This window comes from Microtus ochrogaster, linkage group LG9, assembly GCF_000317375.1.
Source record: "Microtus ochrogaster isolate Prairie Vole_2 linkage group LG9, MicOch1.0, whole genome shotgun sequence".
Classification (NCBI taxonomy): Eukaryota; Metazoa; Chordata; class Mammalia; order Rodentia; family Cricetidae; genus Microtus; species Microtus ochrogaster.
The window spans coordinates 18,752,661-18,771,909 of record NC_022034.1 but is presented as its reverse complement, the minus strand read 5'-3'; the positions used below and the strand labels follow the sequence as shown (position 1 = coordinate 18,771,909).

The window sequence follows — 19,249 nt, the reverse complement described above, 5'->3', positions numbered from 1 at the left end:
TATGTTTGCATATTTCTCTTACTCTGTGTTTTGCGTTAGACAATGTGAAGCATGCTGTATTTAAAACAAAACAAAACAAAGTCTGGATGAATGACTCCTGAACTTGGAACCTGTTTCACCTGGTGAGTGTCACTAGTGAGGATTACTCCCATGGCTTTTAAATGCTTTTATCTTGATTTGAAGCTAGATCCTGTCCTTTTTCCCCTTACCCAGGGGACTGTGGTCCACCTGAGACCAAAGAAGCCTCCGCCGTCCACTGGTTTGGCATTGACAGTTCACCGAGACAAACAGAGCTCTTAGAATGAGTCTCTCTAACAAACTCTGACTGGTATTTTTCACCTGCCAGATAGGAAAGAGTTAAAATGTGTCTCATTACAAGGTTGTACCACGTTTACTCATTGCTTCTGGGAATGTCAGTTAAGACAGCTTTCCTGGAGAGCAGGTTAGCAATGTTGAACACAGGCACACATCCATGTCCCTTTGACCCAGCCACTCTACTTTTAAGAATTTATAGATTGGTAAATGACATGGGTACAGTGCTCCTTGTGGAAACATTGTGATAACAACAAGAGAAAACAAATCTGAACACCCTCCATAGGTGACAGGTAAAATAATTTTTGCTAATACATATCCTTAAAATGAATGCTACATGGATATTTAAAGAAGAAAGAATGAGGAAAATGTCTGAATCTGTCATAGAAAGTGAAAATTTAAGGTGCAGAACAATGTATAAAATCCATTGTAATGTTTGCTTGAATATGCATATGGAAGCCTTGACTCTAGGAAGCTAAGTAGCGGTGCAGCAGCAGACACAAGCTGATAGTCTAAATGCATTCCACTCTATGCATCCTCCTTTAAATATAATCTAATAATCTGAATTTCCAGGTAGGCCAAGTGTTAAGACAAGCAATGATTTTGGTAACCTAATGTCTGGATATTCACTCAGCTTTAGGCTGGAAAGATATTGTAGGAGGAGCACGGAGGGATGGACAGGTTCTAATAGTTAATAGTTAAGTCTGATTTTTGAACAAATACTATTGACCAAAACCTCTCTAGAGGTCTCCTTAAAGAGGCTCAGTGGCTACATATGTTAACTATAACTTCTTTTACAATCAGAGGGGAAATTAAACAGAATAGTCATTATATGACAATGAATTATCCCTAAATTATTTCCATCTTATATCAATGCATTTGTAAAATATATTTTTCATTTATTTATTTATTTATTTGGTCATTCAAGAAAAAGTTTCTTTGTGTAGCCCTGGCTGTCCTGGAACTTATGGCCTGGAACTCAGAGAGAGATCTGCCTACCTCTGCCTCCGGAGTTCTGAGATTAAAGGTGTATGCCACCACCATCCAGTGTAAAATACAATTTCTAATAATTCCTTAAGGAAGAAGAGGATCTTGAAAATATTGCACAAATACGTACAGGTCAACAGAGTCCAGATGTCACACTGTGACCTGATAGGAGGAGGCAGCAGCTATTCCAAGGCAAATGGAAATCCAACACATCAAGGTGGGGCCTCTTCCTCTGGTGACATTTCCCTGCCTCTAGCATCGTGCATACACCTGGAACACTTCATTGTTTATTTTTCTTTAAAACATCGGGAAGGCACCGGAGATATAGCTCAGTTGTTACAGTGCTTGCTTTGGATGCATGAGGCTCTGGGTTCAATGTCCAGTACTGGGCAAACAAATAACCAACAAGTGAAACTGCTGAGCCTGCAGATCCGAGTTCAAGCATAAGACCCCACAGGGTAGAAAAACAGAAGTTACTCCTACAAGTTTCCCTCTGTCCTCCCCATGTTCACCCACCCACCCATGGGACAAGAAACAAATCCCTGGAGACAAGAAATGATTCTCCATTAGGAGAATCAATGACCATCTGCTATTGTGTGTGTTTTTACAAAGCCTGCCCCAAACGCTTTGTCTTTCTTGTAGCATAGCTGAGAATCCGGAACCCTGAAGTATTCTGGTGATGCCTTGAGCACATCTCTGTTTTCCTCAGATGTCCCCACAGTAGAGTGATCTGAGCTAGGGCTGTGGTGCCCTTATTCCCTGCACTGAGGAGGCAGACTCAGGTGATCTCTATGAGTCTGAAATCTACACAGTGAATTCCAGGTCGGCTTGTGCTATGTAGTAAGATCTTGTCAAAAGGGAGGGAGGAAGGGAGGGAGGGAGGAAGGATAAAAAAGTGATCAGAGCAGATGGATGGCTTGGTGCTTCTTTCCCCTTGTTTTGGGGCTGCCCTCCTTTCCAAGGAAGCGTTGTCCAATAGCAGTCAGAATGGACCATCTGCAGAGAACCTCTCCTTGCTGGTGGGCCTGACCTAGACAGCCATATCACTTTATGTTTATTATTCCTCAACAGCAGGACCCACAAGAAACCTCTACCCCTTGAGACTGACTTTCCAAATGTAGTTCCTTTACTAGCCACCGCAGCAGCTCTTGATTAGCGACAATGACTGTGGAAGTGGACTTGGCAGTCAGTGTTTGAATCAACCTGCGTATAGACTCCAGAGATGGCACTCCCAGTTTAGAGACTGGAAGGCAGTACCTAGCCAGGGGGCATTCACTCTCTGCCCTAAGTCCTACGTCAGGTAGTTTCCCAAGACGACAAAGGCAACAGCCACTTGAGGTTGCTGAATTAGTTAGTGATAGTCTTCCAGTATCCAGACTGGTCACAGAAGCCCTAAGCGCCAGTGATGGCATCAGTGGTGCTAGCTGAAGTCATCACCTAGGTTTTTCTGGCGATCAGACTTGCAGGGGGTCGTAGTCCACTGCCTGCCACCGGATTTCAGATTCTTAAATCAGTGTGGGGGCCAAAGGACCACGTTTAAATGTCTCAGTTCTGTCATAAATTACCCAGATAATTGGCTGGGTCTGGAAGCAGGCAACTGGCTTACTTATTTGAAGGAATTCACCACAACCTTACCCTCACTTCCTAAAGAGCTCAGGGCTAGGTTAGCAGTATAGTTTGGGGTGCACTGAAGCTAACAGCTAAAAGAAAAAAAAGCTGGACTTAGGGAAGGAGAATGCCTTCCAGAAAGCCAATCCAAAGACCCTCAACTCCCCCTCCCCCAGAGGCTGGCATTAGAGTACTGGAGATGCCCAAACTCACCTCTTTCCTTTTCCTCAGCCCCTTTCCTCTCCCTCCCACTTTTCCTCACCCTCACCTTTCCTTATTTCTTCACTCAGTCCCGCCCCACCCCTGCCTGGACATCACAGGCCCATCTCAGCCAGTTTATCTAGTGATCTCACAAGGATGGGTTAGTCACCTCTTCTCTACCTTCCCAATGTCGGGCTAAATTAGGGTCTCACCACTCCCTAAGGAGCAGGCTCCAGTCAGCTTATAGCTTCAGAATGCACAATATCCTCTTTCATTGCAGACAGAGCTTTCAACGAACGTTTTATTTTATTTTTGAGGATTTCTGCCTCCTCCCCGCCACTGCCTCCCATTTCCCTCCCCCTCCCCCATCAAGTCCCTCTCCCTCATCAGCTTGAAGAGCCATCAGGGTTCCCTGACCTGTGGGAAGTCCAAGGACCGCCCACCTCCATCCAGGTTTAGTAAGTTGAGCATCCAAACTGCCCAGGCCCCCCCAAAGCCAGCACGTGCAGTAGGATCAAAAACCCATTGCCATTGTTCTTGAGTTCTCAGTAGTCCTCATTGTCCGCTATATTCCGCAAGTCCGGTTTTATCCCATGCTTTTTCAGACTTAGGCCAGCTGGCCTTGGTGAATTCCCGAAAGAATCAGATGTCAGAGATTCCTGAGAAGATCCCTAGAGAAGAAACATTTATTGCAATTTTTAAAATACTAATTTTGACACTGTTTTGGTGATCCCCCCCCTTTTTTTTATGACAGACTCTCCCCACAAGAGGGGCAAAAGGTCCTTCAGTATCACAGCAACTCACAAGAGCCGTCACAATCTTCCTGTAGGTCCAAGATAGCATTACAATCATCAACATGTGTTCGTGGAAGAAAAATATAACTATTTCTGAAGGCCTTAGTATTTTCCTAAATTGTTCCATGGTAGAGATCTGAGCACTGTATATAACACATTTAGTTGCTTAAGTTTTTATAAATATGCCTTTCATCCTGATCTTGCCATTAATTATAATTTTTATCTATGTTCTTTGTACACCTGAGAGGTGCATGTGTATCTCTGGCGGCCTGATTGTAGAAGTCACTAAGATGCAGATCTAGGATGTCCAAATGTTGTGGCATTCCGAAGGCTTAGAGGAAGCATGTGAAAAGTCTGTGTCAGAGCAGGGGTCAGCACCACAGTGCAGGTTCGGGCTGCTGCGCTGAAACCCAGCTTGGCAGCTTGTCTTGGGATTCCCTTCAGCGTTCCCTTGTTCGTGTGCAACCTCTGCTCGCGCGGCTCTAGCTTGGACTATCTGAATCTGAGATCGGGAAAGGTCAGCCCGCCTTCCCGGTCGAGGCCCCGCCCTGGCCCTCAGGACTTGGTTGGCAGCACAGGCTCCGCCAGTTCTCGAATCCACTCGGGGAACCTGCTGTGCCCACAGTCCCCGGCGTCTGCAGACGAAGTCTGAGACCCCCTCACGCCCCCAAGGGTTCCCGGCGGCCAGCTTCCGGGTGCCCCTGGGGAGACGGACTCTCACAAGAATGCTGTGGCCACTCAGCTTGGCTGTTAGTCCTACTGAGAGAGGAAAGGAGGGGGTTAGTATGGTTTAGCTTTGGGAATCTGTGTTCCCAAAATCTCTGTGCTTCGGGAGGTGACTAGTCTACGCAGACCCCTGCTTGGCAGGGGTAGCTCGCGTGTGCGGGTCTCTTTTTTCTTGCGTTGGCAAATAAGTGGATAGATTTAGCCCTCAGACTCAGGAAACTTGTTTAAAATTTCCCACGCCGGAGGCGAGCGCGAGCACGTGGGCGACACCCGGGGTTGGGGTTCCCAGCTGGTGTCCCTCGCTGTCAGGGATCGCTGGCGGGAGGGGCTGGCGGGCGGGGTCCAGGTGCCCGGCGTGGGAGCCAAGGAGGCCAGTTCCAGCACAAAGATTAGAAAAACAGGTGGTACCTTGCCTGGCTGACTCAGTCTTTCGGTAAATGAAGCCCTGACAGTTGTGTGCTGAAGACTTAACGAGGGGCGATCACCTCTGGATCGGGCATTGACTATTTTAAAGGAAGTCTCCAGGAGCTTAATGGACAGCTGAACTTCTGGGGGATCTTGGAGGGACTTGCTCGGATCCCCTGTACACTTGTTTTGCCGTCAAGACTCCCATCCTCATTTTGCCCCTCTTTCCTCTAAGGCAAAATATTACGTTCCTCTTCAAAGGGGTCCTTGGAGAAAGCCTGGCCTCCACAGTCTCCTCCACCAACCCCCACAGAGGGTAGGTTCAGGTTTCAGGCCCCAGAGAGGCACTTCCACAGCTTGCGCTTCGTTTGAAGTAGAGATGGGGTGTGAAGCAAAGGCAGGCTGCACAAATCTTGTCCAGAACACAGTTGAGCAGAAAGCCGCTGCTTAGTTTGATTGGTCTCATCCTGAGATCTGTGCAGGTTAGTGGAAAAGAGAGTCACCAAAGACCTTTAACACACACACACACACACACACACACACACACACAATCACACCACCACACACACAGCATCACACATATCATACAGTAAGAAACTTGAGATTATCTGGTCTTTATGGAATCTTGCATGAGAGCCACAGGACACCTCTACCGCCCTGCTCACTTCCCATTGACAGTGTATCTTTAGATGGAAGATGGTCCCAAACCACCCAGAATCGGGCCTTTAAGTGGCTACAGCCACTGGGGAAATGACTCCGCCTTCTTAATTAAAGCCCTGTTAACTGGTTCCAGTTTTGAAACATCTACACAGTCTTAGTTTAGTTCTTTTTCTTAGTTTAGTTTCTTTTTTCTTTCTCTCCAAACCTCTTTCCAGGTGTCACTCAGATGTGTAATTATTCTCCACACTCCAGAACACCCCCATTGTCCAAGGAGCCTAATGCCATTGGGAGACGGGGGACAAGGAGATGACAGATTTCTTCTCATTTTTCAACGAACACTCTTAAAGGTGAGCCGAGTCACGATGGCACACGACTCTCTTCAGAGAATTTATTTTCTAAGAGCCACAAAGAGGAGCAGAGCGCACAGTTCCCGGTGTGCTTGCTGACTTCCAACGCATGCGAAACCAAGGATGATATCTGTGAGCTGCATTGTCTTAAGGGAAACAACTTTTTTCTTTTTCTTTTTCTTTTTTTTTTTTTTACTTTATTGCGGTCTATTATATTCCTAAAACTGGAGGGTCTCTAAACTACAGTTTTTCAGAAACAAATCTTGTGAATTACGTTTGAGAACGGTTGGGAAATGTATACCTTTCAAGTTCTCTCAGTTAGACTTCCCACTCTGGAAGGAATATTCATGTTGGTCTTTTGTCTCTTGAAATAAAACCCGCAGAGTTGCCCAGCGGTTTAGATAACAACGCTGTGAGACGTCTATCTGTACACTAGTTGTTCCAACATTCTGATCTCAAATATCACCTCCTTCTCCCGACAGTCCACTCTGTTTCCCATAGGACACTGCCCAGTAGAGCTAGCTGTCCATCACATCAGCCACAAACGCGAATCATTTAAAAAAGACGCCCCTTTTTGAGGAATTAAAGGTAGGTATTTATTTCATCTGGTGAAGAAAAATGTCACAGTGATGTCAAGGTAAAAAGGTCCAGCGTCGGTCTCTCTCACCGGGTCCTGCAGGCATAAGGGACTCTGCCGTGAGTAGATCCTGGCCACCTTCTCTGGGTTACTGTCGCCTCCCTTCCTGGAGCCGGGGTCAGCCTGCCGCCTCGAAAAGCTCCCAGCCCGGACAAGGCCGCCTGTGTGCAGACACCCTAGTCGAGGGAGCGCGAGTGGCGCACAGTACGCGGAAGGCAGGCCTCGGGGTCGGGAGCTGCGGCGGCAGCGGGGCAGCGGCGACCCCGTTGCCCGGGGCTCATTAGGAGCGGAGCTGCCAGGGGCGTCGTAGGACCCGAGCCGCGAGCCCAAACGCGTGGGGGGTGGCGAGGGGAGCACTCGAGTCACTCAGCCCGATTGGCCAATGAGCGCCGCGCCTTGGGATCCGTCTGGCCAATAGGAAGAGGGAAGACTCGAGAGTGGCATTGGAGAAGGGCGGGAGAAAGGGAGCCTGGGAGCGAAGTTGTAGCTAAACCCGGTAAGCTATAAAGAAGTTACAGGGGGGCGCTTTCGGCTCCCAATTAGGAACAGTACGGGCTCCTAAGCACCACGGAGGAGGAGGACGGCGCGGAAAACACCTCGCCCTTCCCAAGCCCGCGTCCTCCTCCTCCTCCTCCTCCTCCTGCTATCTCCCCTTCCCCTATTCATGTCCTCGGGAAGACCGCCCAGGCTCACCCTGCAGACTGCGGGTGACAGCGGGGAGGCTGGCGCCGAGGCTCTGCGGGCACGCAGGCATGAGCGCAGTTAGGGGGCGGGAGCCTCGGCAGCCTCGGCGGCGCGCGACGACGGAAGGTAGGTAAAGCCCGAGGCGCCAAGAGCGCCAGGCGATGCCCGCGAGGGGCGGTCGCGCGTGCCACCTGTTAACTCTGCTCCGTAGAGCCCGGAGTATGACTGCGGGAGTCCCCTGGGGCTCGATGCGTAAGCGGCACTTCTCGAGGAACCCGTCAGACGTGAGCCCCGCGCGCAAGAGGCAGTCGGGGTGGCGGGCAGTGGAGGAATTCTGTGCGGAGGACTCCCGAGTCCGCGGCCCGAGAGTTTGGCTTGGGTGCGCGGCCGAGGGCTCCGCAGACGTGCGTTTAGCCGTCGGGGCTATCTCCCAGTACGAGGCAAGCGTGACTTGCGGGCGACCCGGCTTGGGCCAAAGTCTCCAAGTTTTAAATACCTTGAGTTGCTACGAGCAGAACGTGGGCGCAGAAGCCCTTTGGGGCCGTTTTGCGGAATTGCAGTGGGTTTGAGTCTAGCCGAGCCAAAGATCTCTCATGCTCTGGTGCTCTTATTTTTATAGTGATCTGAAAGAAGTTACGTGGAATTGCAGTTCTCCACAAAAAAACGGCTCCGAACGCCAGAGGGACGAAAAAGCAAACGTCGGGTATTATTATGTCGATTTTCCAAGGACCGGGGTTCTCACCACAGAACCGATGAAAAGGCTGGCTCTTCGGGAGTCCTGCCAGCATTTTATACTTATAAATCAGTAGGATTGCCGGGATTTGCTGTGGACCAGCAACTTCTTATCCTTAAACACCTCACGATTTCAAGAAAGTGTGTTTGTTTGCTTTACTTTCCTGATCCTTCCATCATTCCGGTCTCCCCGGAGCCGATTTCAGCCTCTTCGTTCAAAGTTATGTTTCTACCGAGTGTGATCGCTAATTGAAAGTTAACTTTTGGTTTTGGATGAGTCTGTGGAGTTTACGTTGTAAGAAGAAAGGGAGCCCGAGACACGATGAAAGAAAAGTCTAAAAATGCTGCCCGGACGAGGAGGGAGAAAGAAAACAGTGAATTTTATGAACTGGCTAAATTACTGCCTTTACCCTCAGCCATCACCTCGCAGCTGGACAAAGCATCCATAATCAGACTCACGACCAGCTATCTCAAAATGAGAGTGGTTTTCCCAGAAGGTAAGCGGCTGTACCTAGATTGAATTTCAAAGAAGGCGTGAGTCTACCTAGCTAGCAGAGAAATGTACTAGTGTTCGCCCTCGCGGGGATATATTCTCTGCAAAGGAAAACTTAACCCTGAGCAGTCAGCGCCAAACGCCCCGTCTTGTCCTTTTTCCAGTCCCTCTCTGTTCCCCATACTTTCCTCTCCAGCCCACACGATATTTTCGGTTGGGAAGCCCAATAGGGCTTTTGTCAACACTTCAGATACTTGGCTCAGTTGAAAGTACTGCTAATCCAAACACGATTTTCCTTTTTATTCCTCTCATCAGAAATGTATCCAGTAGAAAGGAGGAGTATTGCCCGTTTGTCATTTTTTCTAGGTATAGATTAGACCTATATATGTGGAGCAAGGTGAGCCAGCTAGTTTCTCAAAAGGATCACAATTCGGCAAGAAGAGCGAGCGGACATATAAACGAACAGAATGTCCTGACTGGATCAGTCTCTTGACTCTTTATGGTAAATTGGCTCTGAGTATTTAAGACGTTCATCAAACTAGTGCTCAGAATACCCAAGTTTCAAGGAAAGCAGAAAGAATGTGCCGAAAAGTATCCTCAGTGTTGGGCTGGCAAAAAAAGTCCAGACAAATTCTCAGATGGCCTAGAATAACGTAACAGCAGATACGATTTCAAATTGGAATTTTAGTGACCCAAATTCACTGTGAGAAGGAAAGCAGCCTTCACAGAACATGTTCGTGTGTGAAAGCATTTCGGCTCATTGGGAAAAGTTATTGCGCACTGGGGAAGGGGCGCTTTGATCTTCCATTTGCTGCTCTTTACTCGCAGCCAAATAACAACCAGAATAGAAAAAATATTTTGTTAGGGGAAGAAGTTTTGAGAATGTAAAAGAATGATTACTAGACAAACAAAACTTCTAGAGAAAGATCTGTGCTTATTTACAAGAGAGAACGTTTGACATGTTGTCTGTTGGTTTTAGGTATTTGAGGGGTGCTGTTTTTGATGGGGAGAGTAGTTATTACTAGGGGACGAAGTTCTCTTCACTTGATCTTTGTTTAAAAGCTTTCAGAAATGCTACAAATTAGTCAGGTCCACAACAAAAGCCTTCTAAGTAGTTGATTTCTACTCTCAACTCCGTTAGTGGTGTTATATAGTTAATTCCTTGAACATCTCCTTTCACCCTAAAATCCAAAGAGGAGAGAAACCGCGGTTTATAATACTTAAAAAGTTTTGGGGTTTGTTTTTCAAGGAGAAAGGACACACACACACACAATCACATTTCACATCCAAATTGTGCAGAGAATTGCAGATGGGAAAATCACCATTGTGCCACACCGCCTTCAGCTTTAAAAAGAGATCTCTTTGTCTTTTATGCTGTCAGCGCCTACTTTATAAAAATAAAGCTATTTCGAACTCCGCTGGCTGCGCTGTTCCTAACAGGATTATTAGCAGAGATTTGTCAGCTCCTGCGGTCTCAGTGGGCTCCCTTTCTGCGTGATTTCTAGTGGGTCTCCTCAATTATCGGTGCCGATGTCGCTTGCTGTTTGATCAGAAGCAGCATATGGTGCCGCTTGTGGGGCAGCGAATAACCGCGGGAGAAGAATAGAGGGCCGACTTCACCAGCAGTCACTCAACAGAGCCCCGGAACCCACAGGCCAGAGACCTTAGTCTGCTTGGTGCAGACCGTGGAGAGGGCCGGGCTGGGTATTTTTGTTTGTTTTATTTTTGCTTTTAAAAGACAACTCCTCTTCTGATGACGCTAGCTCTTTAAAATTAAAAATCGCCTTATAAAGAGATAGAAGGACCCAAAGCAAATTCTCGTTATTTTTAAAAAGAGCGGCAGGAAAGATTTCCACTGAGGTCTTCTTGGTGTCCAGGTCATCCCATTTGGCTACTTTAACCGAAAATTGTTCTTTCTATATCCCTCTCTTCCTGAACCCCGGCCCCTCCCACCTCTCCTCTCCTCTACGGGTGAGTGTGAGTTTATGAGGAGGAGGGGATGCACGATGTGTGAACTCTGGGCACATCATTTATTTCTCCAGCTTCTGTGGAGTTCATAACTCACCCGCGACCTCCACCCGATGAGTTAGCCAGGATCATTAGAACAGCTGGCACCTAGGGATAAGGTTTTAATTTTGAGATTGTTTGAGCTTCAAAAACCCCAAAGCGAAACACAGCCCCTTAAGATAGCAAAGAAAACAACAACGACAAACAATTAGAAAACTCAGCAGTTTTCAAAGGAGCAAAGTAGTGACAAGCGGCAGAACCAGGCACTACCTGCAGGGGGTGCCAAATTGCACACGGGCCTTTACTTAGGGTCGATTCTAAGCATTGGGAAAGCTGAACACTTTTTATCGCTGTAATCTTTTTAGTGATGCTAAATAGAATTTGAAGTTACTTTACACATCTTGAAGCATTCCTACTACACAGTAGGTTTTCAATAAATTTTTGTTTTAAGGGTAAGTATGGCTATTTTATCATGGTAAATATCCTATCACATATAAGACAGATTTTATAGGTTGTCTAATCTCAAATGATTACAAATCTGATGGCACAGCTATAGGCATAACAATTTTGTAAAACTCCTTTTTTTCCAAATCACTCTTATACTACTGGGAAATGCCCAAAGGATATATGGCAAGTGAACAAACAAAAAATTCTCCCACATTCCCCTGAATAAAAGGTGGATAGAGAAAACAGGTTATTCCCTGTAAACACCCCCCTCCAATGAGTGTAGTGACTTTCGTCTGGGTCCATGTTTCAGCATTAATTTGCGTATTCCGAAAAGATGATACTGAACAGTTGAGTACAAAATGAGAGAGAGAGAGGAGAAGACAATGATGCAGGAATAACTAAGAATTATTCTTAAATTGGGTTTGGTGGTGCACACCTGTAATCCTTGCTCTAAGAGCTGAGGCCCAAACCAGAAGAACAGGTGGAGGTGGAAGAAAATGAGGAAGGGGAAGGAACAAGCATTAGATCAGTATTAGAGATTTAATCAGAAGAAAAGAAGATCAAGGAAGGGTACTGCACGATCATTCAACATGGGGGAAGATCATCTGATTAATCATCACGTTTCATTTGAAAATAGTCTCAAAAAGGAAAACTTAAGGAATGTAGAAAAAAATAAATCCTTAGTGTTATTGAAGCCAGAAAGATGGTATTAAGGTATTAAAACAAGGGGCTGGAGAGAGGGCTCTGAGGTTAAGTGCTGTTCTTCTAAAGGACCTGGGTTCAGTTTTCAGTACCCACGTGGCAACTCACAACTGTCTGTAACTCCAAGATCTGCCACCCACACATAGACATGTGTGTAGGCAAAACATCAGTGCACATAACATAAAATGAAATTTAAAAAGGCATTAAAACAATACCATCATGACTTTATGTATGTGCAAAACAGGACAAATTCAACTTTAAAAGAAGTTTTGGCCAGGTGGTGTTTGTGCACACCTTCAATCCCAGCACTCAGGAGGCAGAGGCGGGAGGATCTCTGTGAATCCAAGGGCAGTCTGGTCTACAGAGCGAGCTCCAGGACAGGCTCCAAAAGTTACAGAGAACTTTGACTCAAAAAAAAAAAAAAAAAAAAACAACCAACCAAACAAAAAATAACATAGTTGTTACCCAGTTCTAAAGTAATTTTGGCTAGGGGCATAGTGTCATGCAGAATAAACGGAAAGATCAGGTATGCTTTCAAATCTGTTTAGAATCTTGGTAATATCAGTAAGATTCATTGTCAATATGTGCATGAAAAATAAAAATACTCACAGAGTTGAAATTCCCAAGACCTACAATATTCATAAAAAACCTGAAATTCTTAATCATTCTATTTTTGAGTATTAAAAAAACCCAAAGAATAAAAAGAAGCCAGTTTCTCACGTGGATGTGTGATTTAAGGCTGTTTTTCTTGCTGCCTGGGGAAATGATTGAGTATTGAGTTTCCATGTTTGTTTTCTTACACAAGTTTTTCTCATTTAAAGCCTCCTTTAAGCATAGTTTTTGCTCAAGTCTGGCTTTCTCTGCTGAATTCCATGTTCGTTTTAAGTGAGTGCAGAATTAAACTGTGTGCAAGACAGACTAGAACTTGTGGACTTGATCAATGGAAAAACAATTTTTAAGGAAATGGATATATCATTAATTAATACCAAAAAACAAACACAGCATCATAAGCAATGATGGGATGCTTTCAACCAGAACACAATTACCCATTCAAAAGAAGAAAACAACCTTAAATATAGAAGAATTGGTTTATTTCTTTGCGGCGGGTGGCAGGCATGCAGTTCTGGGGAATCTTGCTAGCTTTGAATTTTTACAGTCAGATGCAAGCTTTGAATGCAAACTCCTGGATTCTTGCGATATTCCCTTGTCAGTGTAGGTATTTCTCAAGACAAGGAAACCAACAGTAACCGTATCAATAGTTTGGGTGGGGCACTCATTGCCCACATCTTGGACCGCCAAGATTTAGGTTAGGATCAGTCCTACCACTCAGAAAGTGGGAACGGAATGGGAAGAGTGGGCAATTTTTCCTCCCGCAGGTTTGAAACAGATTTGATACTCTGGCGGTTCTTTTTAGACCCCGGGTCGCTTCTTTAAAAAAAAAATATTAGATTTTTAAAACAAAACAAAACATTAATCCAAGTTCCCACTCCCTCCCCTCCTTCCATTCCCTTCCCACTCCCTCCCACCGACCCCGGGTCGCTTTTTATCAGCGACCCTACGGTGCAGGCATTTTCCATCGCAGAAAGCTCGCAGCCCACTATGTCTGCGTGATGTATTGGATTCTCTTTTTGTGACATCTCTCCTTTTAGGGCACAGTTTACAAACCAACCGGATCTTAGGTCCATGGAGAATCGGTCACCCCTAACTTTAGGACAGGCTTTGCTAGACACCAGAGTGTGATACATCCTTTGTTCTGCCAGTCCGGTGGTTAAAAGCTCAGCGGAGTTAGGGTCCGTGCCCTGTTCGCGGAAGGGCTGGATCCTTAGGTCACCAGGTGCGGAGTCACCCTGCCATGGAGGCGCGGGTCTTTGTACGGAGATGGCACTGCCAAGCCTCAGGCATTTCCGAAGACTAAAAGCCCTGGATCATCGCGCATGACACCTTCAGCCTACAATGCAGGACACTGGTCCCCGGTTTTAAACTAGACTTGGGGAAACCCTGCTACCCCCGAGTGCTTGTAGTGTTCAGTGACGCGCAGCGGGTGCGGTCCGAGTTACACAGCCTGGTTGGCAGCCTCTGTTTCCCAACCGGAAGCATAAACTCCGGGGCGGGATGAAGCACGGAGAACGTGACCAGTGAGTGACCTGCGGCCTTGAGTTGAGTTGCGAATCACACACACACACACACACACACACACACACACACACACGCATGCACCCCCCCGCGCGCGCGCACACATACACACACACACTACAAGATTCCTGGCACAGTTACTTTGGCTCTGCCCCGGGAGAGGCGGGCACGCATTGGAAAGGCACCAGTTGTGGGTTCACGCAGAGATACAGGACTGGCCTTGCCGAGGTTGGTCTACTGAGCCTCCGGAGAGCCCCCTCTCCGGCAGTGGCCTGGGTTAATTCCCAACTCCAGTGGAGATACTGGTGCGCTCTGGTGTTGGACGAAGTGCTTTGCCCTGGCAGTGCAGGAGGAATTGGTTCTGCCGGGAGCACCAATTCCACAACCTTCTCTTCCTACCCCAGAAATTCCGTGGCTGAAGCGCTCAGAGCCAGAACCCGGAGCGCTAGCCCCGGCAGTGCTTTCAGTCAGGGCTCACAAGTCCTGCAGTGAGGACTAAGTGGTATTTGGGCGGTTTTGACTTTCTTTTTTTAACACACTCCTCCCAAGTAGCAGCTACTAGCCTCTGGGGACCTGAAGTTAGAAGGACTATGCGAGAGCTTGTCTCACCGCGTCCCCGGTGGTAGAGGGGTCATGGGACACTTCTCTATTGCCTCAAAGGCATACTAGGCATTGCGTGTGTGTGTGTGTGGGGGGCACATTTCTATGGAGATGCCGTGCTGATGACGAAGGAAAGAAAGAAGGGGCCACTACAACAAGCTCTTCTCTTTCCGGTTGAGCAAAGGCGGTAATGGTGCCTGGCCTGTAATCTGTATTTTGTCAAGGGCATGAAATTCATTCGAAGGAAAAGCCCGATCAATTTATTTTTGCTGCTTGCAATAACACAGCTGGATGATGCTTTGAGCGCGCGCTAGACTGGGGCTCATCATTCATTCACCAAGAACGGGCCTAAATGGTGCCTGTGGGATTAGGTCAATTTTAGTGGATCTACTTCGCCTCATTTGGTTACTAATTGGTTTCTTGTTTTATAAATCGAAATCTCATTTTCAGGAAATTACAAAACCCGCGCAGTCAGTCCATTGAGGTAATCCTTGGGTCAGGGGGTATTTAAATGGAAATGGCTCAACCGCGCACCAAGGGTAAAGCAACAGTGAAACTTGCTTGGGTTTTCACATGAAATGTGAGCTAGCCCTTTAGATTCATAATAGATACATCCCTTCTAATGCTACTTATGTAAATACGATAAACCAGACTTTAAGGGAAGAGAGGGGCCTGAGAGAAGCAAAATTTATCTGCTGAGGTTAATGTGGCATATCTTGGAAATCTTCCAAAATAGATTATGTTTTCCTTTGTCTTCAGCCACTTTAGCTGGGGAAAATCCTTTTGTCTGAAACCTGATTTAGTTATCGCCTCCCTCACAGAGCGCCTTTTCTCCTTTGCAAAAACCCTGTTCCCTCTGCCTCACCGAGTTACAAGGGGATCTTTAGATCTTGTTCTCACTGTAATCCCGCCGCAAAGAGAGCTGGTTCCTCCTCATTTTAAACAGACAATCAAAGGATTTGGGCATTTTCTGCGGTAGGGCAAGTGCAGAAACGAAATCTCAGCCGCCCCCTTGCCAACTGAAACCGGGTGCTGGGGAGATTCATCGAAGGAAAGAGGTGAGAGGGTCCCTGGCAGAACTTTAAGATTTGGGGAAATGGGAACCTTGAACTAGTTTGGGGATAGGTCCTCCACACTTAGGAGGGCTAGCTCCTTCCTAGGTGAGATCCACTGGCAGAGAGGGGCAGTCGGTTCCTCATAAAACATTAACCCAGCCTCAACCGTGTGACAGGTTTTCTCTGCGGACAAAAAGAGAACTCAGCCTCTGTGAAACCAAGTTTCCTCCCAGGTGTGCGTGTGGGGGGGAAGCACAGGCCGGGGAGGGACTCCCTTGTTAGCTCGCACCCGCACCCTCTCGGGCTGCTTATTAACCTGTGGGCAAGTCTTATTTTCCCTTGTAGGAGCATGCTAATGAGGGCACAACCCGACAAAGCAAAACAGGCGCCAAGAGTTCGGAGGCAAGATCTTTTTACACGCCCCCGACAACCCTGCGACCCCACCCGGTGATTTTTTTCAGGTCTTTAGAGTACCGGGCGGTTCCAGGCTACCCTCAAATTTTTCTACTAAAGACGTTTGTTTGCCTAAAACGCAGTTTTGCTAGCTTGTGGTGCTGCGAGAGCTAGTCTCAGACAACCGCAGCCTCAGCCCACTGGAGGACCAGCGGGAATGTTCTGTCCTCTGATCTCACGAAGCTTCTGGTTTTGAGGGGTCTGAGGGGCCCAAGGTTGACGCCACTCAAGTCCTGGGAACTCTCAGCAAGGAAGGACCTTTCTCTTTTCCTTAGATGTGGTCAACTCCTTCACGGGGCCAAAACTCAAGAGGATGAGGGGAGTGGAGGGAAGGGGAGGGGGGACGACAAAATCGAAGGGATTTGTAAAGGTGACTGTGACAGCCCCCCCCCCCCCCCCCGTCCATGAGGATGACTGGGGCTAGGATCACAGAGTCACTTGGGGAGGGAAACCAGACGCGCTGGAGCGTCAGGGAGGATCACACTGCGCTATCAACGGAGGGAGGCAGCCGCAGGAGTGGAGCCGCAATATTTGCAGAGCAGTGCGGAAATCGTTAGATTTATTTAGGTGTGCAAACACCTAGAAAGACCCCATTTGAGCCTGAGGGGCGCTTGCCATTACTTGTTGTCAGGGTTTTGATCACGCGCTAGGAAGCAGGTCCTAGCTAACACCTTCAAAAAAGTCTAACCGGATGTCTTAGTGTGAAAAACTCTTCTCCTTTCATATTACAATTCAAGCATGTTGGTTACGCGTCAAACAAATACGTTTCAAAGTATTTGTTCCTAACGAAAAAGGTCATCTTAAGAAAAAAGAGAACGATTAAGTCTTGTTCGTGATGTAAAAACGAAAAGATTTAACTACTGAGGTAATTTCATCAGCAACATGTAAAAGATACTCATAAATAGATGAACACGCCTATGCATCTTTTTGTTATTTTTATTTCATTCTCAATACGGGTAGAGACCATATTTTATACTGATATATGGGGATTCTTAAATAAATATTTCTTAAAGCATATTCAAAAAAGTTGATGTCAAAGGCTTGAAAGGTTGACACGCTAAAACAAAGGGGAGGAATGGCCTGTCTTTGTTGATAGATGGTACTAGACAAGTGGGGAAACTGATTCTAAGTCCAGAAGAGAGAGAAAATGGTGCCGAATGGCTGGCATCTCAAGGTAATTGGCTCCAAAAAAAGTAGGTGGTGGTTTTTGTGGGGAAGAGAAATAAGGGTGAGGAGGATAAGGCAGGGTCTAGAGATGCTGGTGAAAGAGGAGTTGGAAGTCAACCCCAAATAGGGGTTTCTCTAATAATATTCAGGTCAGGCTGAGGGAAACAAGCGTCCAGAAAGCCCGGGAACCAATCAGAAAGGCCACCAGGGACTGAGCCTTTATGGCCGGTGGCCTCTGGTTTCTTTGAGTGCCATTTGTGTTGGTCTCAGGTTGCTTATAAGGACAAGCATGAAATCTTGGGAAAAGAAAAGCTCTTCACACCAGAAAACAGGAACCCATTCTGAAGATAGTGCTGGAATTATCCAGGGCTGAGGCCTCTAGAACTCCTGCGGGACCTAGTCTCCCACCCTCCAGATCGCATCTGGAAACCTGCGGTGGTAACCCGCGCTACTCCCGCTCCCCGAGTGACAGAAACCGTAATTGCATTCTAGCCCCCCCGACTGTCTTTCACTGAAGGTTGTGTGTCTCCACAGGGCTTGGCGAGGCGTGGGGCCACACCAGTCGAACCAGTCCCTTGGACAACGTTGGTCGAGAACTCGGCTCTCATCTACTACAGGTATAGACGCCAGGACTACCGGCCGCTTGGGCACCACCCGGGCTTTTGTTTTCTCAGGGGCGAGGGTGGGGAGAGGGAGGGAGTCCCAATAGTCAGTTCTCCTTAGATCTGAGTTCTTAATCTAGCTGGGTGCGGTTGGACCAGTGGTGCCTGAAAGGTTGAAGGGAAGGCAAAGTGACTACCAAGGTAGCAAATCAGCCTGGCAAGGCCCCAGGAGGGCTCCACCCAAGTGAGGGAGTTCCGTTTGTCGCTTTTCGCCTAAGAAAACTGTAACGCGCTGCACCAGGCCTGGGACGCAGGACTGAAGAAGCGTCTGAAAAGAAGAATTTGCAAAGGAAATAACCGGAATCTGCTGCAAATGCCCTCAGTGCTTTAAGCCGGCACATTCCGGATCCAGCTGCGTCTGCAACTCATTTCGTCTCTTCCCGGTAGTTCCCAGGCATACCCCCTTGTCAGTGCCCCTCACTTCAGGCTAGTCCAAGCTCTGTGCAAACCCAACAACAACACACATAAGCACCCCCAGTAATGAGTTTAAACAATGCGAGGTGGCCATTACCTTGCTATTTGCAGTGCAGAGGGTTTTTAACTGCCTGTTGGCCACTTAAGTTGCAGAGCAAATATTTTAAATAATAAAACTCCCAGTGGCATTTTTAGGACTGACACTTGCCCTCACCCTGTACCCTCTACTATTATTCGGGTCCACTAGGGTCTCCTAGCGTAGTCTCCTGGAACCTAAGAAGCCTAGGAAGCAGTCAACAGGAACAGAGTCCTGAGGCTGAGTCCTTCATTTCCCCAGTGCTGCTTTCCCCTCTCCTTCCTAGAGGCAAGATGTTTCAGTCAAGTAAAAACTGAACAAAGAGAGGGCTTGGGTGAGTATTTCCCTACTGATCTGACTTCCGCTTTGAATTTATCTAGAAAAGCCCATAGCTTCCTTTGTGGAAACATCTTACCTCAGATGAAGTACCTGACTTTGCCATGCCATCTCTTCTAGTTCCTGTATATTTTTTTTCCCTAGCAGTGTGAGCAAGAAAACAAAAACCCAAACAGCTTTTTCCTTTATACTTTTCTAGGGGTTTCTTTCCTTTCACTAGACTTCTGGCAGTTCCTTAACACTCTGAAGTTCAGGGGTCCTTCACTCTCCTCTCCCTTGGCTCCCACTTCCCTCCAGTCTGATCTCCCACCCCCAAACTGGGCCCTACACAGGCTCCACTTGTCCTGATATCAAGGACTTCCCTGAACTAATTCAGCTAGCAGACACAGTGGTTTGCCCCGCGAAAAGCCCTGCCTTTCTGATGTTTTCATTCTTAGGCATGCCCTGGTGTTGCTGGTGGTATTGATATTCAGAGCAAAATCAGAAAGGGAAAGAGGAGGCCTCCTTTCTGAATTGAAATGGCCCGAGTTAGAGAGGATTTGGTGAAAAAGAGTCATTTGGGCAAAGAAGGAGGTGACGTTAGTGACAGCACTCTCTTCTTTCCTGTGGTC

At 47.2% G+C, this 19,249-nt stretch overlaps 1 protein-coding gene across 1 annotated transcript in view; it reads left to right on the top strand.

Moving 5' to 3' along the window:
- The first annotated feature begins 7,241 nt into the window (after positions 1 to 7,241).
- Positions 7,242 to 19,249, top strand: part of Sim1 (SIM bHLH transcription factor 1) — a 78,271-nt gene continuing 66,263 nt past the window's right edge. The window contains exons 1-3 of the mRNA XM_005363509.2: positions 7,242 to 7,487; positions 7,981 to 8,590; positions 17,685 to 17,767. Of these exons, the coding sequence (XP_005363566.1) occupies positions 8,416 to 8,590; positions 17,685 to 17,767 (258 nt within the window). The 5' untranslated portion in view covers positions 7,242 to 7,487; positions 7,981 to 8,415. The remainder of the gene's footprint in view (positions 7,488 to 7,980; positions 8,591 to 17,684; positions 17,768 to 19,249) is intronic.